The following is a 27,105-nucleotide window of genomic DNA, read 5'->3' as shown; positions in this document are numbered from 1 at the left end:
AGGTCAAAAGGACCCCAGACTACCCTTAGAAAAAAGGGTAGTCAGCCCCTTTCGTATGCTAATGTCATCCCTCTGCCTGCTTGAAATGTATAAAGTAAACCTCTACTGAAGTCAGAGCAGGAAGATTTGCACCCAACTCTGACTCCCCTGTCTTCCTCACTCCCACTCCCCTTTACTCCCCAATTTTTGGAATCTCCGCTCGCCGACTCCGTCCCCACCTTGAGACCCTGCCTGTTCTGTCCCCCAATAATCTGTGGTCCTCGACAAAGTCTCCGACACTCTGTTATAAATAATTTTAAGAGGTAAATTGGTCTTCTGGGTCTTCAGGTCATCCCCATCTTTTGTTATTCTGAAAGAATTTTCCATAGGTTTCCTATAGCTTCCACTTTACTATCCACATAAAATAGACATCTGTCCAGATTCTATGTATACTAAAGATAGTCTTGTCATTTTGATTGTGGTATTAGTTGAAGTCCTTCTTTTATCTAGAATTAGTTTATTTGCCCTACAGTGTGCCAGGTATTTGCCAGGAGAACTAAAAGCAAACAAGCTCCTTGCCCTTAAGGTGTTGAAATTTTTGCAATAGATAAAAGAAATAATCAGTGTTAATTACGTTTCAAGCTAGAAGATGCATAGAAGGAGAAAAGAGTGAATAAGACATTCACATGTATATATGCAGACTGACATATGTTGCCAAGAGGCTATCAACCAAGGTGGCTATGCATATGGTATTTAGTCCCCAATACCAGCTCTCAACAAATAAAGAGCTTCTCTCTATAACAAAGGAAAGCATGAAATTCTTGAGGCTCATGGCATTGTAAATAGAAATTCCCTTCAGTGGCCACCTCTCTAGATCAGTGCCCTACCATCAGTCTCCCAATTGTTCCTGCCTATTTTACTTCTGGCAGATTAGGTCTACAAATTAGTTATAAAATGAAAGACATATTAAAAGCCCGTTTTCAATGTGATCGTGACTGGCAAAAGATTTGTTAATTAAAAGAGTTAAATTTAAAGTTGACTTGAAAGTAAATGTTAAAGAGGGACATCTTTATTTACATGTGTATTAATATTACATGTGTATTAATAATTTAAATTTATACTTTAGTATAAAATACACAACTTGCATCATTTCTTAACATACTAATATAAGAGCAAAGGTTTTTGCTTAGAATTGGGCACTGTTATTTGGATGCTTTGTCTTATTTTTTTGCATAACACTATGTGTGATAATCTATCAACCAGTTCAAAAACTGGTTTACAGTTTTCTAAAATAGAGCAAGAGCTCAACAATACCAAGCAATCTAAGTACAAATGGTGTCTACGTCATTATAATTCCTTCCAAAATCTCTCACAGGCATCTCATCAATATTTATCAGTGACTCACCTTGCTGAAAATGTTCAAAGCAGTCAACTGCATATAAAAGAAATCCTTCTGCATAATTTATCTGTTTAATAAAAATTAATCAAATACGAGAGAAAAATAACAAGAATAACTGATCTGGAAAAAAACATTAATTCATTACAATCACACAAATCGCTAAAATACTGGAGAGCTCCCTGCTAGCTAGTAGCCTGACAGCCAAGTCTGGATGCCACGGACACAGAACAGCAATGCTGAGACTGTTAAATGGTCTGGATGGTTAGTTAAGTGGAAGATGGCTAACAGATGTTAGTCAGAGAGGACAAAATAGACGGCTTCAAAAAGTAGCATCCTACATGTAGGAAAAATGTGTCCTTTCTTTTCAGAAAAGGATTTCTAAACCTTGGTAGTAAGCATTCCAAAAAGAAATAACTCTCAACCCTAAGTCCAGTATGATGAATTCTGTAGTTTGTGAACATCTTAGATTGTGACAATTACTGGCCTGCTTGTCAAACCAAGGTTTAGTAGTCTCTCCCTCTGATCATCTTTTATGTTTCTATGAGTTTTAGTAGTGAACTAAGAGTTGATCTCAAGGAGCATAGTCACCACATATAGAAATAGAATTATCACAGGTGTTATTTCATGTAAGTCAATGTATCGTTGAAAGAGTGTTGTAGGAATTAAAACTCATCATTTCTAATCTTTCTATTTCTTATAAAATAGGCAGACATTTTAAAGGTGGGAGAATATTGTAAGAAAGGTGAAGCTCTTTCTTCTCCAAAGGCCTTTAATTTATATTTCTATGAGAAATCAGGCAGAAAGCAAGTCTGTAAAGAATTGATTCAGAATAGCAAATACTAGGCACATTTATTTTATACTGTTACTCAAATACAATTATTGCAAAACTAACTGCAACCATTGGACAGAGAAATTTTGACATAAAACTAATATATCCTGCTGAAGGAAATTCCAGTTCCCTCAGAAACTTTTGGATATTTAAGTAACATACCATATTTTCTACTCAGCCTTTTGGGCAAAACATCCTTTCTGAAAATATTTCAGCGGTAAAGACAAAGTAAACACATTTCTCAATAATCAGAAACAGTCAGTCTCAATCTTGAGAACAGAGAACAGGACAAAATGCCACTTAGATAGAAAGTAGATAAAAATCACCACGACATTTTATAAGCAATTCATAACTAAACAGAAGCACTTCAGAGGAAAGTACAGGGGTGAGTATAACTTCATAAATGCATATGCGATTAACATCCAGTAGACTAGAATAGCTATTATTCTAAGTGTCTCGTATACTGTCAATTACAATTTCCCCATTAAAATGAAAGCTATAATGCAGCATTAAAAGAAAAGGCCATTGCTTCTTCTCTCAGAATAAGAGAACTTGTAGAGGGTCCACAGTGTCAAATCCTAGTCAAACTGCATTACATCACTGCCTTGAATTCCTTGGGATAATTTTACAGTACAGCCCAGCATTTTCAAGAACAGAAAACTTCAGTCTTCCCGTCTGTTTACTTTATTTTGCCACTAACTTATGTGAAGACATTTCTATAGTACAAAGAAGGAAAAATTTGAGTTGAAACCATTATAGTAAGCAACAAAGAGAGTTCATATACTAATTACCATTATTAACACATTTCCATGTACCTCAAAGAAAATGAGCCAAGCACAAGACTCCAGTTTCTCAGGCTAAATTACCTTTAAGTTGTGAAATATCAGTTTGGTTCTGAGAACCAAATACCTTTGCCAACTGTATTTTATAATAACTAATACTGATAAAAATGGAATGATACTTTAGAACTGCTTTCCTAGAAAGTCCATGTCCAACATTAACTAAACAGTATATGAACTTGGTTTCTTCACATAAGACTAACTGTGGTATAGGTATTAGGTAGTTAAAGTCTTATATAAATGTGTGTGTGTGTATATATATATATATATATATATATATATATATATATATACACACACACACACACACACACACACACATATATATATATGTGTATATATATATATATAGGTTAACAAGTTTTATGTAAACCTAAGTTTTTATAAAAACTGATCAGGAATTTGGATTATCTTTTGTACCAAATCATTTTGAAGAGTCCCCAAGAGTATAACCTCAACAAGTTAGTTCAATAAAAATGCATGATACAATACAACCTATTTTTTTTCAGTTGTCATGTTATAAAACTGTAAAATCTGAAATGAACAGTTGTACAAATATTGAGTAAATTCAAAGATCCACTGAATTGCTGTTTAATTGATTTTACTTGCAGTAGCAATGTAAGAAAGTTCAGTAGCATCCTATCTCCAAATATTAGATAAAAGAACTATTTGGGTAAAAGAGATACTAGGATACCACATTTTCCACAAAATGGAGATTATTTCTATATATATCTTGTATTTTAAGTTTAATATTATTATTAAGCTTTTATTAATTTTTATTATATTAAATAAAATACAAAAGCAACATGGTAGAAATAAATTAAACAATTCCTATTTCATCACCTCTATTTCATTCTTCCATAGATGCAAGTTTACAATCTAATGGGATGAAATTTTTAAAAATTATACGGACAAAATAAGTCAACATTAATTCCCACTCATGTGAGGAAGCAGCTCTTAGTTAATTTAGATGAAAATTTGGAACCAGTATCATACTAAGGAGAGTCTTTGCATATCGGGAAAAAACATAAAAGGTGTTTGAACTGTGAACTATGATAATTTTCAAAGATGATTAATGCCATTCCATTTGCTCCTTAGACATGCTTCTCACACAAAGTTAGTGGAAACTAACTCCTTTCTCCTTAACTCATAACTGACTTATTTAACTAATAGAATGTAGTAGAAACTTTAGGACATTCAAAGCTAGGTCTTAAGAAATCTTTCTATTTCCATGCAGGTAATGTTCTCAGCTTCTGCTTAAATAGTTTACACTGACAGTTGAATTGTAATAAATTAGGGTCACAGGAACTGGAGACAAAAGAGCAAGAAGGCATTACAGTAGTTCTGTTAGGAATAAAGGATGATCTGAATGATTTCTACAGATACAGGTTTGGTGGGCTCCAGACACTGAAACTATGAATCCCAGCAACATCAAAGGAAGGAGGACTAGGACCCGAGAGCACTGTTAGCAGCCATGTTTGATAAACCTACAAATCCCAGCAGCACCAAAGGGAGGACTTCTAGGACCTGAGGGCAGAGTTAAGCAGCCATTTTGTGTTTTGGATATAAAACCCAGATATGTTGGACTGAGGAGTATCTTGGCCTCATGGCTGGCAGCTTGTCACTTTGCTCTTTATCAGTTTTCAAGTGTGCTATAATGGGATTCCATGTCAGCAGAACTGACAGGACACATTATTTGGCTTCTCTCTCTCTTTCCCTGAGTTGTTCCTTTCCTTTTTTTCCCTTGTATATAAACCCATTATTGACTTTCTTGTGTGTGTCTGCAGTTGAGTCTTGAGCACACGGGTGAGGACTTATAGACAGGCAACCAATGTGAATTGGGTTGCCCTGTAACAGTTCAAACAACACATACACAATGGCTTAAAATAGGAAAGGAAGAGGAAGAGGGTACTGGTACTGACCTGATAAAGTGCACTGACAGCACACAGACTGCCATTCTCGGATATGGAAACCCAGAGTGAACTAGAATGAAAAGTAGACTGCGTAGTACTTCAAGAACACATGGGACTATGAGAGCAGAAGAAATGAAAATTGATCAAGAAACCACCACAAAGACATGGAATAGTATATCTCCCTATAAACAGATAAAATCTGTTCTTATGATATAAAGAACACAAAGAAAGAGAAAATAAATGGACAGAAGTGCAAATTGAAACTTTAACTAAGAAGATGTAAAGAGCTCGAAAGAGATATAAGAACCTTTGGAAGCAGAATAGACCAAACAGAAGATAAATCAGTAACTTCAAACATAGTAATGTGTAAATGATTCAGGTGGAAAGAGAAAGAGAGAGAGAGAGAGAGAGACGACTTAGGGGGAAAAAAAAATCACCATGAGAACTATTTCACTCAAACAGGAAAGGCAACAGAAGGACAATGGGTACCAAAGAAGCAGAGAGAGTGTAACTGAGCATACTAAAAGCATTATTAGAGAGAAACTAAATATTGGGGAATACATCAATTATACAACCTAAAAAAAATCCTTCATTATAAAAGTGCAAATAAAATCTACATAAAGGTGCACAGCAGTGAAACAATAAGGAGTTCAAAAAAAAAAAAAAAACAATATTGAAGGTCATGAGAGGTAAAATAAAGGTCTTTTTAGACAAACGAAAGCTGAAGAAATCTGTTAACACTAAACCTCCCAAACAAGAACTGTTTCAAAAAGTTCTTCTATCCAAAAGGAAGATCAGACCAAACAGAAGAATTGAAGAATTCTATGGACTTTCAGAATTTGAAAATATTCACAGAAGAATTCTGTGAACTCACAGAATTTAAAAAATTGAAATAAGTAGTCAAGAACTAGAAAAGTAAGCAAAATGGCAGTAGCAAATCCTCATATATAAATATTTATAATGTAATGGACTGAACTCACAAATCAAAAGGAATGATTGGATGAGAAAACAAAATCCAACCTTCTGCTCTCTGCAGGAGATCCCATGAGTTCCAAAGATAAATATAGTATCAAAGTAAAAGGATGGAAAGCATTAGTACAAGCAAATCATACCCTAAAACAGGAAGGAATAGTTACAATTATACAAAATACACTTCCAGTCATAATAAAAGTTAATAAGAGACAGATATGAAACATACCATAATTAAGGGATTACAATATAACAGTAAGTCATAGATTTATAAATATATATATATATATATATATATATATATATATATGTATCAAACAAAGGAGAATCAAACCTTTAACAAACCTTAATGTGGACATAATAGTATCAGGAACTCCAGCACCCTATTAATCAAAGGATTGATCAACCAGACAGAAAATCAGTAGACTTAAATAAGGGGATAGACCAGATAGGCTAACAGGTATTAAAAGGGCACCGAGCCCACTAAAAGCTGAGCACACATTCTTCTCAAGTGAATGAGACCACACAGCTGGCCTCAAAACAAGTGTTCATGAATTAATGAGAACTGAAATAATTTCTTCACTAATCACAACAGTACCAATAGGAAGTCAAACACAAAAATTGAAAAAAATCACAAATACATTAAGAATAGATGTTACTGAATAAGTACTGGACTAACAAGAAAATTAAAGGGGAAACTTAAAAATATCTAGAGACACATGAAAACGAAGACAGCAGGTACCAGAACCTTTGGAATGAAACAAAGTATTATAGAGAGAGATGTACACAGCCAAACTTTAAGAAACAATGGAGAAGTAAAATAAGTAATGATACTTTACATTTGAAGGAACTAGATAAACAAAAGAATACATGAAACCAAACTCTCCTGGGGGGGGGGGAGGAATGAAATAATAAAAGCTAGAACAGAAATAAATGAAAGAAAGTTAAGAGACAGACTAAAAGATCAATAAAACTGAAAGCTGCTTCTTTAAAAAGATTAACAAAATAAAGTTCTCACTAGACTAAGCGGGAAAAAAAGGAGAAAAGATTAATAACTAGAATCAGAAATGAAAGAAAAGTTACAGGAACCATCTCAGACATAGAGAGGATCATGATAAGCTAAAATTAGATAATTTTAAAAAAGTGAACATTTTCAAAAAATAACAACCATTATTTATTGAATCAGGTAGGAGAAGACCTAAACAGAGCATGTATAAGCAAGGCAATTAAAACAGTAATCACAACTCTCCCAAGAAAGCAGAACCACAGAAGGAAATGTTTCAATCGTTGGGTTATACCTAACCTTCAAATACGTAATAATATCTACCCTTCTAAAACTTGTCCAAAAAATTGAGGACTAGGGAATGCTTTCCAAATGCATGTTATGGGATCAACATTCCCCTGAAACCAAAAAATAGACAAGGTACCACCAAAAAAAAAAAGTGAAAATTAAAGACCAATGTCTCTAAAGAACAGAACAGACATAAAGCACACACATATACAATCTTAGCAAAGTGAAACAAAAATGGGTTAAAGGATCAGACATCCTGACCAAGTCAGATTCATTTTTGAGATGTAAGGATGATACTGCAACTTAATAAAGGCATACATACCATGTGACAAACCCACATACTCCATGGTGAAAACTTTAAAGCTTTTCTTCTACAATCAGTTGAGAAGGATGTCAACTACCTCCACTACTATTCAAAACACTGTTGGAATTTCTGGTAAATCGACTGACACAGCAAAAGTTTAACAGAAACCTAAACTGAGAAAGTAGTGGTAAAATTATCACTGTTTGTGTAAGATATAACACGAATAGAAAAATTTAAAGACTACACTAAAAACCGATTAGGAATAATAAATCAATACAATACATGGCAAGCTACAAAAACAGACTGTGTCCTTTATGAAAACAACCAGAAAAGAAAGAAATCAAGACAATTATCCCATTTATATAATTATCCCATATATAAAAAAGAATTAAGTACCAGAAATAAATGTAACAAGAGAAGTAAAAAGCATGTACAATGAAAACTGAAAGACATTATAAAAAGAAATATAAGGCAGAAAATGGAAAGAAATCCCCACTCATGGACTTGAAAAACTCACATTAGTAAAATGTCAGTCTTTCTAAAGCAATATGCCAATTCAATGTAATTCATCCTACTAAAGTCATATACCAGTTCAATGCACAATAATGTTTTAATAGCATTCTTCAAATAAACAGAACAATAATGGTATTCATATGGAACCATAAAAGACCCTAAATACCCAAAGCAATTCTGACATAAAAGAAAGGAGGTTCTACATTCCCAATTTGCAAACTATAATACAAAACTATGGTATCAAAATCGTATGGAACTGGGCCTCCCTGGTGGTACAAGGATTAAAGTCTTAGAGTTATCAAGCTATTGCCAGTCACTGAAACATACGAGTTCTATCGCTGGCCAGGGAGCTAACCCACAAGGTGCAGCAGACCTCTCCTATCTTGTCCGCTGCTCCCCTCAGCAGTGTACTTCAATGGGTCCATCTGTTCTGCTCCACACTGTATCTATGGTGAATCCTCTCATCAACCACACACCTCTGGTCTAGACCCCAGTTCTTGTCACACTGAATAAAAAAGACACATAAACCAATGGAATAGAACTGAGAGCCTATAAAGCCACCCACATTTATATGGACAGTTAATTTATGACAAAAGAGCCAAGAGTGCATAATGGAGAAAGGAAAGCTGGTTCCAAAACAGCACTGGAATTGAACAGCCATAGGCAAAAGAAACTATATTAACATTTCACTCCAAACACAAAATTTAATTCAAATAGATTATATACTGAAACCACAAAATATATCGAGGGAAAACACCAAGTGTTATTGATTAAGTGATGTCTTTGGGAACTTGACAAAACAAGGGAAAATAAATGGGACTACATCAAATTAGAATGTTTCGTACAGAAAAAGAAACTGGTGAAAACAAAACAAAAAAAAAAACCATCCTACTGAATGATAGATTTTTGAACATCACAAATCCAGCACAGGGTCAAAACCAAAGATTTATAAATAACTCATACAGCTCAACAAGGGAAAAAAATAATCCATTTCAGCAGCTGAATCATTACTTTCTACTGGTTGAAACTAGACTGTATAGAAGAAAGAGACAGAGTCTGTCTCCCCCTCTAAATCATTATAGTCCCATCCCCATCTCATCCCACCCACCCTAATAAGCACCCATCAGAGAAATAATGGGTGGTGACAGAATATGAATACTGTTAACTGCATAAGTCATTCTTATACACAACAAAAACAAAGATCTTCCACCACTGAAGTAGGAAAAGGGAAAGAAAGCTAATTAGGATTATACCAAATTTACTGATACCACAGTTAATTAGGAGCACAATATTCAATAAAGAACACACAGCTCCAAACGCTTCAAACCATTTCTTATTTTAACACATAGACAACTGTGTTATGTAACATTCTTTTGTTACTGTGTTAGTAACATTCTTTTGTTTTTACTAAACTTGGCAATCTGAGACTTTTAAGACTATTGCAAGGCATTACACTGAAGACTTAAAAACTTTCTGGCCAAAAGAAAGATTATTTATGACATCAATAGTATTACTTTAGTGACACTTTTAGTGATATTCTATATTAGTAAAAACCACTTTTCTTGCTTAAGGTATGAGCTAAGTGTCTACTTAGTGAAAAATTTAGTCAGATAATGCTTCACTTTATGCTTCATTGAAATCTCAACTGTATACCAATAGTAAACCTCATGGTAATATTGATTCCATTTATTTTTATATACATTTAACAAAGTATACCTAGAGAAAACTATGAATTACTTTTCTCATTATTCTTCATTCATTTGTAAAAAGTAATAATAGCTTTCTATTTAGAACACCTTTTCCTTTTTTTTTTAACATAAATCAATAATGTTAAAAATGAAGTTTAACCAGCATGAAAATAGTTATCCAGTAAACAATTTACATAAACCTTATATTCTAATAATTAAATTTGTTCCTTTATTTAAAAGATAGAATAAGATATTGTTGCAAACATAGTATGTAAATTAAAATTAATCACAAAAGAATATAATCTAATTATATAAAATTTTGATTATTAGAAAGATAAGGGTTTCTTTTTATCATAAAGTGACATCATACCATACTTTGTCAAATATCTGTAAGAAATATTGTATAATAGTTATTCAATAATCAATATAATAAGCTGTTAGCATAAATATAACAGTTATGGGAGAAAATTCATTTATCCAGAAAATCTTAAATAAGAAAATTGACTAAATGAAATAGCACCACTTGCTGCCTAGAGAAGGAAGAGAATCATGAAAGAAAAAATAATCAAGGCAGAAAACAGTAAAAGTTTATAAGAAATTATATATTTACCTTGGCTCTGCACTCAAAGTTATTATATTATTTTGTGGCAAAGAACCTTGGGACTTTTGTTTGAAATCCTACAAAAATGAACAAAGATTTTTAATTTACTTTTAAAACTTAATCTCAAAATAGGCTGTATAATAGTACTTAGCAAAAGATCTTAAAATGAGCTCAGCAGAAAAAAATCCTTTTTACAGTCCATGAAAGTTCAAAATAAGTAATTGTTATATGTGCACATGTTCATGTGTATATTTAGAATTAAATATTCTCAATAAAGAATTTAGAAACTGCAGTTCATAAGGGGTAGCTGCATTTAAGAACCACGTAGATCAGTGTTCTAGGAACAATTCAGCAAAAAATCCTTATTACTCTGGTTCATTTTTCATATCCTTAAGAAATTAGTATCTACTGCATGTTTAGTATCAACATGTATAATCACAACTTAACTATAAACATCAGTATATGAAACATTTAAATTAAATATTATTTCATATACATAAATTCAAATTACATGTAAAACTTTAACATCTATCACTCACTATAGTCTAATGACAAATTGAATTTTAAGTACCTGAGTTATCAAGAAGTGTAAAGAGGGTTGCAATAAACCACACTTTCTTTCTGACTATAGAACTGCATGTTCTTCCTCTCAGAGCACTTTCTGATACAATTAATCTGATCTGATTGTTCTAACATTAGAAGCTAGCAGAGGTATTATCCCATCTTACAGATAAATGGATTGAAGCTCACAGCTAGTTATTAAATAACTTTTCCAAGGTCCATAATAAAATTAAGCACAGAGATTGATACAAAACTAATGGCTATGTCCTATTTTCTCAGTCAGTTATCTATCTTACACATTCTCAGTATTGCTTATAGCACTCCATCAATTCATTCTCAAAACAGAAGACAATTTAGGGCCACTCAAATTGAAATTAGGAAAGAACAAATTATGGATTAACATAACTTCATATATTAAGGGGCCTCTAATTAAAATCAAGTGAAATAGCCAAATCCAGTTACCTTACAATATAATTTTCATAATGTTCTAAAAACCTGTTAGATTTGAATACTTTGAAATTAAGTTTATTATTTTATTTTTATGCTAAGATTTATTGCATACCACAAATCACTTACATATATGAAAAAATGCATGTTTTCCACATACAGTAAGTTCCTACAAATAATGTACAAATAATCCTATTATAATATTTCTATTCATTAAGCATCTCATCTTTTCCAATCCAAAAATAAAGGAATGATATATATTTCTATAATGAATACAGAAGACATCAACTAACCATGTCTAGGAGGGTATCAGAAGAGAATAAGTCATATGAGCGCTTATCCTTCAAAATAAGAAGCAGTGCAGAATGTCCAATTATCTTCTTCAAGCTCAGTAAGGAGTGAAAGAGTCTATAAAACAAAAATTTCACTAGTATGAGAAGTAACTCAAACATTTGCCAATGGTATTTTCACTTTATTAATAATGGCCAATTCACCATTGACTTCATTCCATATTCATAAATTAAAACTTATAATAACCTATAAATTGACTCTTATACCCAGAACCAAATATGTAGGAAAAAAGGATAATCACAAGAACACTAACAGGGATTCATTTAAAATAAAAAATTTTCTGGGTACTTTAAGCTCAAAGAGTTACTCAAACTTTTTATACTTTCTCTGAATATCAAACTAAATCAGTACAACATCCCAATTGCTTTACAGCATTCTACTGAAAAGCAATGCTTTGATGTTTTATTTTAGAATAACCATTAACAAGGGTTGAAAAATTAACAAAAGATATGAGTTTAAATACTTATTCACAAGAAAACTCAATCAATACACATTTCAAAAAATTCTGATACGTGAAAAATTGAAAGTTATTTTACTGATTTTAGTTTCATGTTTATGTTCAAAAGAAATAGGAAGGGGAGATTTCCCACATTTGTATAATGAAATTGTCTTTGTCCTTGTTAGTCTTTTTCATCATTGAAATTGTGAAAGATAGTTTGTATCTGAGGAACTAAAGGGAGACATATGAATTCTGAGGGATACATATGAATCAACTGACTCCAGACCAATTCTTGAATGTAATCTTGGACATTATCAGTTACTGTTGAAGTACTACACATGGGGAAATAATTTAAGTTTTTTTTTTATCTTTTTAATCTGCTTTGTTTTTTTTTTTATCTTTTTTTTAAGATTTATTTATTTATTCATACAGAACTGGGGTACAGGCCAGAGTTGCGGAGGGTGAGAGGATTCACCAGAGACGGAGTAGGGAGCAGAACAGGCAGATCATGGAAGTACACTGCTGAGGGGAGCAGCGGGCGGGTCAGGAGAGGTCTACCTCCGGGGCAGGCGGGAATCGAACTCATGCGGAAGTGGATTTAGATTCTCAGTGCTGTGCTTTAACCCGCTGCACCACCAGGGAGGGCCATTTTTTTTTTTTTTTTTTTATCTTTTTAACTAAGGTTTTAGAGAGCAGGCATCCCTAAAAAAACTCAACCAGAAGAAATCACACAAAGAAACCTTTACAATTATGTTGTTAATTAACCATTGGAACATTGCCTATTACTGACAGAAACATATACTTTTCCCAATAAAACTTTTTTAGATGCTTAAAAATATTTTTTTTCCCAGAATGAAGTAGTAATAGCAAAAGTAGAAACAACTAGAAATAACTTACTGCGTTAAGATTACTTTCAAAGACCAAAATGATCGTAATCAAGAGTTGTTAATTAAATGAATTTATATATAAATCTATATCTAATAGTACTAAATTTTACAGATTTGAATTCAGGTCATCTTTCAGCTACTTTCTTGGTTTATTCAAATGTCTTACTAGATGGCAGCAAGTATTCCCAATATACTGATATACTGTATGAATGTAGTTCAGTTACAGAAACAAGTCCCTCAATATAAATTTATGTTTTTATCTGCACAGCTATCCAGGCCATCTGAATCTGCAGACTAAAGCAATGTTTTCCATCGGCTAAAATTTTTTTTTAATGTATTTTACTTTAAACAACCAGAATTAAACTGAGTGAATACCATGAATCAATGTTCACATCTTTAATGCATATACAGTTTGCCAACACAATGAGTGCTGAAGAGTTGCACAGATTCTCTCCAAATGCTTTCTCTGGACACATAAAGCTGTTTAAAGTTAAAATAAACTAAACACAGAGAATACATTTGGAAAAGAATGAGTAAAATAAAATTTTTATGTTTCAACATTTCATTAATGTTGGATTTCTCTGAGCTTCTAATATTTTATCATGCCGTCTTTCTACTATAATGGAACATTACCTAAGAATCAGACTTCTAGTCCACTATCATTGTTGATGTTTAGTCATCTATTTGTCATTCAATAGTTTGATCTATTTTAAGATCAAACTTTGTTAGTTTTTCTCCTACCTTAATTACAATTTAAGAATTGGCAGAATTCTAAATCTTTCTGTTACTAACCTCATTATCATTTCTTCTCCTCTACAGAGACCACATTATTCAAAGTTGAACATCTATTACAAACATTATCACAGTTTATTTTTATAACATGATTAGAATTAACTTCTGAATATGCTATAATGTATTCCTGATCTGCAATTTATAATTATATATAAATATTGGGCATATGGCTGAGAGCATGACTTTAAGAGTTACCCTTACATTGAAGGATTCTTCACATGTATAAAAATATAAATATATTCTCTTGGGGTTGCTATTACCAGTAGTCAAATGCAATCCTTAACTTATTTGTTCCAGACATTTCTGTCTACATATGAATAAATAGTAATCAACATTCAAATAACAAAATAATAGTCAATGCTAACTGTCTCTTTGTTTATAATTCCCTAACTAGTGTTTTGAAATATCCTACTTAAAATATCTGTGCTAATGACTCGATAATTGTTTATGACTTTACAATGAGATGTATCATGTTCACAAAGCATATTTACAAATGTCAAGTACAATTTGAGAATTATTGTATCTTTTTCAGTAAGATAGGACTTTAAAGGAATGTTTTTACATGCTAAATGCAATATAAAAAGATGGAAGAACTATGGAGACAGGCTTCTGGAAAGATTATGAGACAGAAGATGTCTTGAAACAAAAGTTCAATGACCTACATTTAAATTTCTTTCAGTACTGCAATCAGATAGAGAACAAATAGTGTAGGAGAATGACTTCTCTACTGACTCTTAGGAGCTCTACTGTGGTTTGATTTTTTAAATTCCCTATAAACCAAGTAGATATCAGATAAAAAGGAAAAATGGACGTTCTGGCCTTACTAACAAAATTGTTTTTCTATGGGAAAAAAAAAACATCACTGTCATAGTGTGAACTTTCCAGTTTAATTCCACCAACCTTCAGTAGGTGGATATGAGATATATTTGTCACAAGCTGAAAAACACTCAAGATACTGCCTCAAATATAAATATATATATATATATATTTAAGATTTATTTATTCATACAGAACTGGGGTACAAGCCAGAGGTGCAGGGGCAGTGAGAGGCTTCATCAGAGACAGAGTGGGGAACAGAACAGGCAGACTGACGAAGTACACTGCTGAGGGGAGCAGCTGATGGGTCAGGAGAGGTCTGCAGCGCCATATGGGTCACCTCCAGAGCCGGGCATCAAACTGGCACCAAAGCAGCTGCGCTTGCTTGCAGTGCTGTGTGCTAACTCGTTGCGCCACCAGGGAGGGCCCTCAAATATATTTTTAAGGACTCAAGTCACTGAAAGGATTCTTAGGATATTTTTTCCCAATTGCATGGCAGTCAAAATACTATAAATAAAAATTAACATTTATTACAATTAGTAATTGATCATTTGCAAATAATTGCTTAATGTTGAGTATATGTGCTGTAAACACTTTCCACATGTGGTTATATTTAAAAAGGATATTCACTCATCGGCATTCCCTGGTGGCACAAAGATTTGTCTCAGCACTTATCACCAGCTTGCAGCATGAGATTGATCCCCCACAAAGGAAGTGACCTACATGCCACAGCAGAGTTCAAGACATCTTCTACCTCACCCGCTGCTCCCGTCCGCAGTATATTTCAGTAGATCTGCCTCTTCCATTCTGTCTCTGGTGAATCTATTTACCACGCCCCCATCCCTGGTCCACACCTCAGTTCTTGTATTCATAAATATTTTTTTTAAAAATAAGTATATTCACTTTTCAAACCTGTATTATAAGAAAAATCACAGCATAATCTCAATGATTTAAAAAATATTATCAAACCATACCATTTTTGAGAGGGAAAATATTTCGAAGAATAGTCCAAAATGATAGTGAAACAATACTCAAAATTCCTTCTCCAATGTAAGACTGCTCTATACATTGATCTTATTGCATGATACCCAAATTGGCAAAATAATGGAAATTTCACTATCACAAAAAGTCCATTATAAGCAGGTTCTGTTTGCAAAATCCTCTGCTACTATGAAACACAGTCTGTATTGTATCATCTTAGTATTCAATTTTGCAATATGAAAGGAACTAGGTTTCCAGTCCTTCATTTATCTGACAGATCTTCAAATAGTAAAAGATGGCTTTAATATAAAATTCAAGCCATATATGTCAAAGTCTCTGGGTTCATTGTATTTTCTGGTGATGCGTCTAGGTTTATGGTTTTTAGGTTTACTAGGTTTACTGTTTTTAGGTTTACTCTCCCCCTTTGAAAAATCAAGCTATTCTCAGCAGTGTATTTCAGTAGATCTGCCTGTTCTGCTCCCTACTCTGTCTCTGGTAAATCTTCTCACCCATCACACCTCTCATCTGTACCCCAGTTCTGTAAGCATAAATAAATCTTAAAAAAACAAAAACAAAAACAAGCTATCCAGAAACAAATGAACATGATACAGATATTAAATGTTCCACAACAAGGTAAGACACTTTATCTCCCTAAATTATGATTCATCATGTGATTCCAAATTTTTGGTCAAGAAGGTAGTATCAATTATCACACTATACTTAGGGGAAAAGTGCCATCAGTTTTAAGAATGACTTTTACTATCCTCTTTGCAGAAATGTACTGCAATACAAGTTAGGAAAGCTAGTATTTTATAAAAATCCCATGAAAAATGTTCTGAAAAATAGTGTTGCTTTTTATAACATTTATTAATGTGCCCTGAAGATCCATTAATTAACAACTTCATCAAAAGTTATAAGCTCATGACTCAAAATGTCTGAAGACTCAGTTTATTCAATTTTAAGATCACCTTTCAATAATTATATTACCTGATTCCATAATCCACCACGACCCAATCTTTTGCAGTTCCTGTGATAGCATCATGATGTTGAAACAGTCCCAAATTCCTTCTGGCTTCAGTCAGTGCCGTGTAATGTGATGATGAAAGAAATGTACCTAGGTCATATTTCTGAGCTTGTTTCAGGGCGAAGTAGTAAAGAATTTCAGCAGCCCTAATTGCATAAAACAGTAATTAATTTTTATTTCAAAGAAAGTATCTTAGCTTACTATCTAAAATGTATGGAAATGATAACATTAAAAAAATTTAAATCCACAATTTTGGTACAAATATGAGAAGGACGTTGACGAGAAGCACTTCTAAAAACACAACTGTATCTACCCTATAAATCTTAATTCTCAACTGTCAAAGAACATTGCCTATGTTGGTACACAGGAACCTTGCACTAGATGACCCTACAAAATGCAGTACCCATTAGTAATAGCAAAATAGGTTTTTTTTATATATAACATATTGAAAAAATATCTCAACACAGCCATCGGTACTGGATAAATATCTCTGTTCTTGCTTCTCTCTGAGAGCATCACATATACCATGAACATGGTCATAAATATTTACTCTCACAAATACACATTCCAAAGACATGGTAGAAAAAGAATGGTCACAAGAGGGAGAGACTAGGAGTAAAATGATGTTTCACTGACAAGAGTTAGTCTAAATGTGAAATAATAACATATAATAGAGAATAGAGTAATATAAACTGAAGGATAACACAAATTGAGTTCTCATTTATTTTAAAAAAAAGAATAGCTTAATGTAAGACTACTTTCTAAGCAAGTATTTAAATGTATAGATTTCCCATCTTTTTAATGACAAGATATAGTTCAAGATAGACTTCTAAAAAGTACTTTAAAAAGAGAGATTCGGGCCTCCCTGGTGGCTAGGGGTATGTCTCAGTGCTATTACACTATCACCACAATGGCCTGAGTGCAATTGTCTGTGTTTGATCCACAGTCAGGGTGCTGACACACATGGCTCAGCAGACCTCCCCTGTCTTTCCTGCTTCTCCCGTCATCAGTGTATTTCAGTAAACTCGCCTACTCTGATCTCCACTTTGTTTCTGGTGAATCCTCTCAATCTCCTCATCTCTGACTGACACCCTAGTTCTTCTACACAAAAATAAATAAAATATTTTAAAAATAATAAAGAGATATTAAAGGTTTAAAAAAAATGTAAGGAAGTTCTTCCTAACAAACATCTTACAGTTGGAGAGAATCAAGGCAAATAGAAAATGTATCAAGATATATGAAAAGGAGAGGCTCAAGATACCTTTTCTGTTAAAAAGCTGACTTCTTTAAAATTGTTGAAATAATAAAAATACACAAAATAAGCTTCACTTTAAATTTCAACACTTATGAATTTCATAATATGGGAGTCAAAATGTTTAAATTAACGGATGGTAGGTGTGTATGCAAAAATTTCTGAATTTGAAAAGAGTACATAAAAAGCTGATACGGCAAAATGTAAAACAGTTGATTTAAAAAATATTTTCTTCTCCTTTATATTTAGTAGTTGCTCTGTTTTCATCATAGTTTAGAATACCATAACAGATAACTAATCAATATTCATTTAAGTAAGAACGTATAATATTCTATAATATATAACTACTGTTTAAGAATGTATTTAGTATATTAAATTGTTATACATTTATTATAAGTACAATAAAATGTATTCAACATTTTAATATTTATGAATATTAAAAAAAGCAGTCAAAACTTAAGCTGCTAAAATTAACAGAAGCACAACAGCAAACATAAAAATACTAAAGTACAACCCTTCATCATTTTTATAAAAGGGATCCAAAGTGTACTCAATATCTACTACAGTTTACAAACAGGTAGTTATAACTTTTTTTATTTTTAAGACTGAGAATCATATGCAAATTAGTCACCTTGAATTCATGAAAGGAATTCATTACTGTTCTAGGCTACACACACCTAGGAACCTAGGTAAAGTCTTAGTAATCTGAGGGACTTTTACCAAAAACCTATCAAATTCACTAAGACCTGTACTCTTTATGGTGACAATCACAAGTCACATTTGACTAACTACATTAAATTAACTAAACTAAAATGAAGAGTTATTCCTTAGCCACCGTAGCCACATTTCAGATGCTCCATGGTTACATGGTATGCTAATAGGTAGCTAGCAGTTGCCTATTAAATACTACAGAAATAGGAATAAAATATCTCTATCACTGTAATAAAACACTAGAGAGTGAGTGAAAATTCTACAAAATAGAACTCATTTAGTATTTTGGTTTGTATTGATTTTTCTCTTTTCCATGTCAGTTTCCTTTTCAACCAATTGCTCTGCCTCTATCAGTTCTCATCTTTTTCAAATTTTGTTTTTCTAAGCAGAAAATCATACTTATAGAAATGCATTTCAAATAAATGAGAATGGAGATGCAGTCTCTGACATTTGCTAACAATAAAATACATTCATTTGGACATTGAGATAACACTTGATATTTTGATATACAACCTGCAGAACACTGACTTGCAGATACATGTGTCAATATCACTGAATAGTATGATGGCATGAAAATACTGCAAGTAATAAATTAGAAAAATATAAAGCATAGATTATAATTCCCAGAATATCTAATTAAAATGAACTGCTTCAATTTCCAGAAAAAAAAACACTCATATAATAATTCAATTATGCTGTGGAAGCAGCTCTCTGATTGTATTAAAATTTCACAATTACATTAAACACATCCTAACACTGCATAAGTGTCATGTATTATGCAAAACTGTACTGAAAAGACTATGCTAACATCAAAGAAGTGAATTAATAAATGTAGATATCTAAAGGTAATAATACCTTAAATGGGATTCCAGTATCCTATCCAATCGTTTGTAAAAGGGCCGGGATGTAAAGTAACCACTCCAATAGTGATCATCTCGGTCGGCATAAGTGAAAAAATCTCCACTTAGAACAGGGAAAAGTAATTGGCTATTCTCTTTGCTGGCTGCATTTTCTTTATCCACTGCATCAAAATAGTCGGACAAAGTCCCAAATTGTATCTAGTTAAAAAAAAAAAAAAAAAAGCAAAGGTACGCTTCAATTATTTATACTATCTTAAAATTATCTCTAACATCGAAAAGAAGTCATGAATAAATATTTAAGATGTGATTTCAAGGTAAGATGAATAAAGCTCAGATTTACAAAACTCAAAATCAGGAGAAAATACTTAATGACTCTTTCTTTTACCCACATCAAGTTTGAGAGAAGTTAGTTACAAGAGTCATTTGGAGTTACCAAATTTAAGGATCTAAAAAAGCCTTATAAAACTCCAAAATAAGTGTACAAGGATAAGGGCATAAAACAGTTCATAAATAAATAAAAGTTGGAGGAATGAGGAAAAATGAAAGACATATTTGAGCAAAATGTTCCACAGTCTGGAAGAAAAATTTGTTACAGTTATTAAGTATACCGGTATACTCAGATATATGCTCAGTTTGAGTTCTTACAAAGAATAGGAAAAAAACTCTGCAGATCATTTAAAAAAAACCTGACTTTTTATATCAGAAGATACAATGAGTAGGAGTAAAACACAAAGTGATAAAAACTGCAAAGTTGACAATTGAAACAAAAAGGTCTTTTAAACTAAAGATTAAAATTACCAGGAGATAAATCCATTGTGTCCAAAATGTTCTACAAATCAAAGGAGAAAGGAACATTATACATGACAAAGACAGTATACAGATACAAAGACCATAACTATGATTTGAAATAAATACATAATTCAACAGGGAATGAATTTCATTTTAAAATTTCATGTTGTTTCCTTCCTTTTACATATAAAAACACAAACACACACAGAGACACATATATACACCTGAAAGTTATTTTGATTCAATGTAGTAGAAAAAATTATTAAGAATATATAAAAACAGTAGGCACTCTAGAGAAAGAAGTAAAGTGCTGAATCAGGATTCAGATGGTATGTATTATCTCTACCTAATGTGCCTGGGCATATTATACAGTGCTTCTGTGCCACTCTATGTTGTAGCTAGTAAGGTTTTATCAGTAAAAAGTTTTAAAATATGACTGGCAAGCAAAGTTGTAGGTTTTAACTATCATGTCTCCACTCTAAAGGCATGATTCCAATTAGAAAACAAGAGATTTAGTAAGACAAACACATATTACATATTTATGATAAAGTAAATTTTGTTAACAGTAAGAGATTGTTATTTGAGTCTTTATGTTCATATTAAAGAAATACAAATTTCAACTATATTATCTACTTTTACTTTGGTTTCACAAAAAACAGTATGCATTAGACAACTGTTCCTCAGTTTACTAATCTATAATGGAGTGATTACGAAGTTTTTGAAATAACTCAAGTGTACATTATTATTTTTCAGAACTTCAGATTTCAATGTTTGTGAAAAAGTCCATTTGTCTACTTATATAAATTTTACTCTTTAAAATTACCATGAAGAAGAATGGGGCTTCCCTGGTGTTGTAAGGGGCTTAATCTCAGCACTATGAAGCTATCAGGAGCCAGGGAGCTGACTCACATGGCACAGCAGACATCTCCTATCTTACTCACTGTTCCCCTCTGCTTTCCACTCTGTTCTGGGGAATCCTCTCAGCTCCCACACCTCTGGCCTGTATCCTAGTTCCTGAATAAGTAAATAAATCTTAAAAAAAAAAAAAATACCAAGAAGTATTTTCATCCTGGTTAATACTGAAACTTAATTGAATTATCTTTATGCTTAACTCTGTAGCTTGCCATATATCCCTAAATTTTGAACAGAAAGGGATTTTTCTTATCTGAATTTTCCTGTACATGAATTCCCCTGCATTCTTCTGTTGTATCTACACAAAACATCATCAACTTTCTCTATTATATAGTTATAGAATGTGACTGAGTAATATGATGATTTTCTTATCCTAGAATAGTATTGTAATAGCTCAGTATAGTAGTACGATGTAATAATACTCATAATATTAGCATATATTGCATGCATATGTGGCATTAATACTATGTTGTTTTCTTTTTTTCACTTCAGCAGTACTCTATTATTTTTATTTTATTCTTTTTTAACTGAGATCATGTTGAGTAATGCTGGTAATGAGGTAATGTTGGTTTAACTACACTGTAGATGAGATTTACAGAGTGAGTTCACACCTTTTCAGTGTTACCACAACCTATTCATCACCAAAGGACTCATAATCCTCTACTTTAATCCATTCCCTCACTTCCCCTACATTCCCCCATATTGTAGGCTAATCTATAGTCTGATGTGTAGGGTTTGTTTCTGTTTAGATTTTTATTTAGATTTGTTTGTTCTTTATTTTTAATTTTTTTAATCCAAGTCTTTTTCCTTTGTATTCATATTGCTTAGCATAATCCCTTCCAATTCTGTTGTCTTGCAAGTAGCAAGAGTTTATCTTATTCTTATAGCTGAGTAATACTCTGGTGTATAGATATACCACAGCTTCTAATCCACTCATCTGTCCTTTTGAGGGGGTAGAAATTTAAAGTTGATTTTAAGAATACATAGGCTAGGAACAGCCCATGCAATCTTGAGAATTGCAAATCAGAAAACTATCAAATATTCAGATCTGTGATAAAATCTAAGAAGTTAGCAAGTATGATATTAATCAAATAGACACAATTGAATGGGAAATCTGGACCCCACAAATTCAATCTCATAAATGGAAAAAAATTACGCTCAATGGACAAACTATGTCTTCTCAATAAATGGTGCTACATATCCTATAATTAAAATACCTATCTTGATCACTACTGTCAGATGACCCATGATAATCAATTCCAAATTGCAGACTGTAGCCCTAAATGTTGAAGATAAAACAATAAAGCTTCTAGTTAATAGCTTCGTAAGATATGTATTTTCACAACCATGGTGCAAACAAAAATTTCTAAAATAAAATATAGTTAGTACTAACCATACGGAAAATATTATTATAGTAGATGTAGTTAAAATTAATAATTTCTGTTTACTGTAAGATAACCATTAAAAAAAAAAACACAACTCACAAAGTGAAGGAGTCACACCTGTATAACTTTTATCTGGATAAAAAAAGATTTTATATATATTTAAAATATATAAAAGAAATAAAATAGTACCGAAAAGACACATAATCCACTTTCATACACCCTCCCTTCTGATCAAATTTTCATGAATGAGTTTATCTTTGAGATTAGAGATGATTTAAACATGATACTGTTGCTTAAAGTTCATAATCTGGTAGAAATTTTCTTGTAAGTATCTTGGACAAATATGATATTCAAGTTTGCTTATTATGTATTTAATACTATTTAAGTTAACTTAATAAGCTTAAATTCTCACTACATAAGCTGTGCCCTATCATTAGATTTCTAATTTCCTACAAAGTAAAATTACTTCCTTTCTAGAGTATTTTCATATATCTAGACTTTCATAAAGGTGACTGTAATAAAATTAGGTAATTTTCTCATGTAAGGTCTTGTTTGAATCTTGACTCACACTAAGCATCTGTTAAAGACTGTTTTTATGAGATCAAGAAAATTTGCATCTTATCAGGACATATTATTGAATTATTATTTTTTAGATGTGACAAAGGCATTATGTTTTTTATTAAACAGAGATTTTATCATTTAGCTATATATAGTAAAATTGTTACAGACAAAGCTATATTATTTCTTATATTTGCTCTGAAATAACTCCAGGAAGAGGGATAAGTAATCTTGTTTAAAGGTTTCCATAAGGGGAAAAATAAAGAGTAAGAACAATAGGCAAATGATTATAAAAGTCTTCCCCTTTAAAAAATATGCTAGTGTATTCTCTAGATATAAAACATTTATTTGCAAAATTCTTTATGTATTCATCTGCATCTGCCAATCTACTATTAAATCATCAGGATACAACTGTCAGAGATATACAATAAATTTTCTGGCAGAAAAACAGGACCATTGAAAAATGAGTATCACAACTTAATAGCATGTTTCCAAGCCCAAACAAATGCTTCTTTAACCCTCAAGGAGTAGTAATAAAGGGACAGTTTTATTAATGTTACTATAGTATAAGACAATTCTTCTGAATAAATTATATTTTCATATAAGTATATATCTGAAGAAATATTGGGATGTCAGACAAATAAACTAATTTGATGCTTTTTTCTCATTTACTAACAAAGGGTCAACCACGAATAGAGTATCATATATAAATGTTTTCTCATTACCTTAACATTAAGATTAGGTTGAGAATTCATATAATCAAAAAGCATCTGGTAATTCTTGAACTGATGATCCCATTCTGTGCGTTCACAGTAGCGGAAGTCATCTCCCAGTGGGGCCAGAACAACTTTAGTACGGAAAAGTTTTGACTTTTTTCGGTACTGGTCTAGAAGCATCTCAGCCCTACAAAAGAAAAGGGTAAATATGAATAGCATTAAGAAAAGGACAAAAAAAAAGCCCTAAAAACCATAATATATTAAAAAAAAATACTGTACATTTTAACCTACATTCTAGATTAGTATGATTTTTAAGGAGATAGTTGAAACTACCATACGAATTTTCAGGATTCATAGATTTACAAATTCTTATCAAGGGGAAACCCTACAGCTTTTCAACAAATTACACTTAGAGAAACAATCAAATAAACACCAGTTTTAACATACAACTATAGGGGATGGCAGAAGAGCAATGCCTTCCTACAGCCCACTCACTGCTAGATCCTAGACACCATATTTTAAAATTGGCTCAAGAAGACAATAAGGATTTCCTATCTATATGAACTGTGAAGTTTACCTTGTCAAAATTTCTGTCTTTAATTTGAAATTGACTGATAAAACATAAAAAAGGTATTCTGAAAAAACTAAATCTAAAACCTTATTTGCTCTTCACAGAAAGGAAACTATCAATAACTCACTTAAATACCTGCCATCAATAAGCTGAGTCCTGACCTCATTCAAAATCCATCTCAGTACTGATCAACAGATGAAGAGTTAAAATTTAATTTGCTTTTGACCTCTCCAGGTTGTGTTTTTATAGTTCACATTCTAGCATTCTGCAAAACACCCTCTGGGGAAATGTTTTATTGGGGTACCATTACAGGAAGTCTGGAAATACAAACCACCTAAGAGAAAGGACTGACAAAATGAAACTAACCACACAAAGTAGTTCTCAATGTTTATAATGCCAAAGTTTTATAAGTTAGTAATAAATGACAAATATGTTCTTCACCCAAAACTCCAATTTTTCTTTCAAGGATTATCCAGAAGTAAACTCCAGTTCACACTATAAAGACTTATGGAAGACACTAAAAAACATCAGCAGCGGAAAGTAGTATTTTATTTTATAAAAACACCTCACTGATTTTAGGATCTCATATCTTTTTATAATGATAGGCTCTAAAAATGCTTTGTGAACATTACCAGCAAAATTGAGATATTTTGGTAAGCAAACTATAATCATAATGTCCTTATATAATATACAAGATTTTTTGAGATTAGCAGAGTACTTAATATTTAGTAGTATTTTTAAAATATCCCAAATTTCACCAAAAAATGTAAAGTTGATTACTAGTTTCAAAAAAACAAAAAAACAAAACACAAGATTTATCACACAGGAAGGTAAATAAGACCAAGAGAAATAAGGGGGGGGAACCCCCAAATATCTAATAACAAATTTAACTTTTGAATGAATACATCAACTCAATCACCCAGGTAACCAGCATAAAAAGCACCATTTAAATACTTCCTGGGGTTCACTACAAGATATGGCACATCTTACAACTAATACAATGTAAGTAGAAAGAAATCACAAATAGTAGTGAAATCCTTTTCCCCACCTAGGCATCTATCCAACTCTCAAGTTCCTGCTCAGAAAGCATAAACACTGGGACAGCCAGGAGACCACCTGTTACCATCCTCAAAGTACATGATGAACTAATAACAAATGAATTAACCAACATATTTGAAGATGTACAACTGTAATACGTTCTTCACTTATACTATCAGATGAGAAATGTCAACCTAGCTAGAACCAATAGAAAATCAATCTCTGAAATATGGTATCATCTCATATACTAATCATTATCACATTAAATTATATAGTACTAGACCGAAAATTGAACTTAATGAAGAATGGTATTTCTGTATAGTGGAGGAAATCTGCCGAACTGAAGGTAGCAAACATGTCCTTTAAGTTACAGTTAAATCTCATTTCCTTTAGGGCATTAAAAAGTCAATTCCAATAAGCTGAGTGCCCAAGTTCAATCTACCCATCAGAAAGTCAAAAGGAAGCTGGTATCTGAATGTCTAGCTTAAGTAATAGTAAAGATTATTAAGAACCTTTTTTTAAAAAAATCTACATAAATATTATGTTGATTCATTAATCTTCTCCCAGATACCTGGTCCACTTGCATAATCATGGAACTGAATGAGCTCTTTTGGGAGCAAATCTCAAAAGAATGAAATTTTTTAAAAAAATCTTTTCCTCAAGAATGCATCTTAAGTATTCATTCTCAGCAGCACCCAAAAAGATAAAGAGGGATCTGACAATACCTTTAAGTACACAGGAACTCCCCCACCTGAAACATTTGAGTAGTTTTCAATAAATTCCATGCCCCTGACCAACTTTGCTGAGAGGGAGAGTAAAAATACCTGACTTCATGGCAGCTGTTTTCCCAGGTAGACAAAAAAAGGGAATCCCCCTCCTGCACATACCACTCCTCTTTACTATACCTTTTTCTATCTGTTGCTACATAATATACTGGATTATTGTCTTTTGTCTAACTTGTCTAGCCATAGAAAGTAGGCTGTTCCAATATTCCTCTCTGATTCTCACCAATCAAGAACAGAAACCAGGCTCATCTCTCATCGTGGACATTTTTTCAAACAATGAAAGTTGAGATTTTGACAGAGGGATTCAAAACTAGCTGTGCTAAAATACTTTTGCAGCCACAGCAAAAAACTCACAGTGGAATATTTGAGACCCAATTTGACTTTCCTCCTCAAAAAACACTATGTGCTTAGAAATCCACATTTTTAAAAAGAAATTTTTAGGCCCTCCCTGGTGGCGCAGCGGGTTAAAGCACAGCACTGAGAATCTGAAGCCACTTCCGCATGAGTTCGATTCCCGCCTGCCGCCTGCCCCGGATGAGACCACATGGCGAGCCAGACCTCTCCTGACCCGCCCGCTGCTCCCCTCAGCAGTGTACTTCGTCGATCTGCCTGTTCTGCTCCCCACTCTGTCTCTGGTGAAGCCTCTCACCGTCCCTGAGCCTCTGGCCTGTACCCCAGTTCTGTATGAATAAATAAATAAATCTTTAAAAAAAAAAAAAAGAAATTTTTAAATAGATGTGATAAAGCACAAATTATTTAAAAGGCTTATTATTTTTCTAGCAGAGTTAAGTGGTTTATATTACAACACAATGTTTATTTTAACATGTTATATACCACTAATCTTTAAGAAACTGAACTTTAAAAGCACCAAAATTAAAACTATAGCTATGTTGTTTAATAAAGTG

At 32.5% G+C, this 27,105-nt stretch overlaps 1 protein-coding gene across 1 annotated transcript in view; it reads right to left on the bottom strand.

The window, feature by feature from the left end:
* The window catches only part of MAN2A1 (mannosidase, alpha, class 2A, member 1), a 162,456-nt gene that overhangs the window by 65,494 nt on the left and 69,857 nt on the right, over window positions 1–27,105 (bottom strand). Inside the window, exons 8-12 of the mRNA XM_004678365.2 lie at window positions 23,816–23,993; window positions 19,442–19,644; window positions 16,587–16,769; window positions 11,627–11,741; window positions 10,335–10,402 (exon numbers count right to left, since the gene is read on the bottom strand). Of these exons, the coding sequence (XP_004678422.1) occupies window positions 10,335–10,402; window positions 11,627–11,741; window positions 16,587–16,769; window positions 19,442–19,644; window positions 23,816–23,993 (747 nt within the window). The remainder of the gene's footprint in view (window positions 1–10,334; window positions 10,403–11,626; window positions 11,742–16,586; window positions 16,770–19,441; window positions 19,645–23,815; window positions 23,994–27,105) is intronic.

Source organism: Condylura cristata, unplaced genomic scaffold (assembly GCF_000260355.1).
Source record: "Condylura cristata isolate star-nosed mole 26May11 unplaced genomic scaffold, ConCri1.0 scaffold00007, whole genome shotgun sequence".
In the NCBI taxonomy this organism is placed as follows: Eukaryota; Metazoa; Chordata; class Mammalia; order Eulipotyphla; family Talpidae; genus Condylura; species Condylura cristata.
Note: the sequence above shows the minus strand (reverse complement) of the source record. Positions and strands in the feature narration are given on the sequence as shown.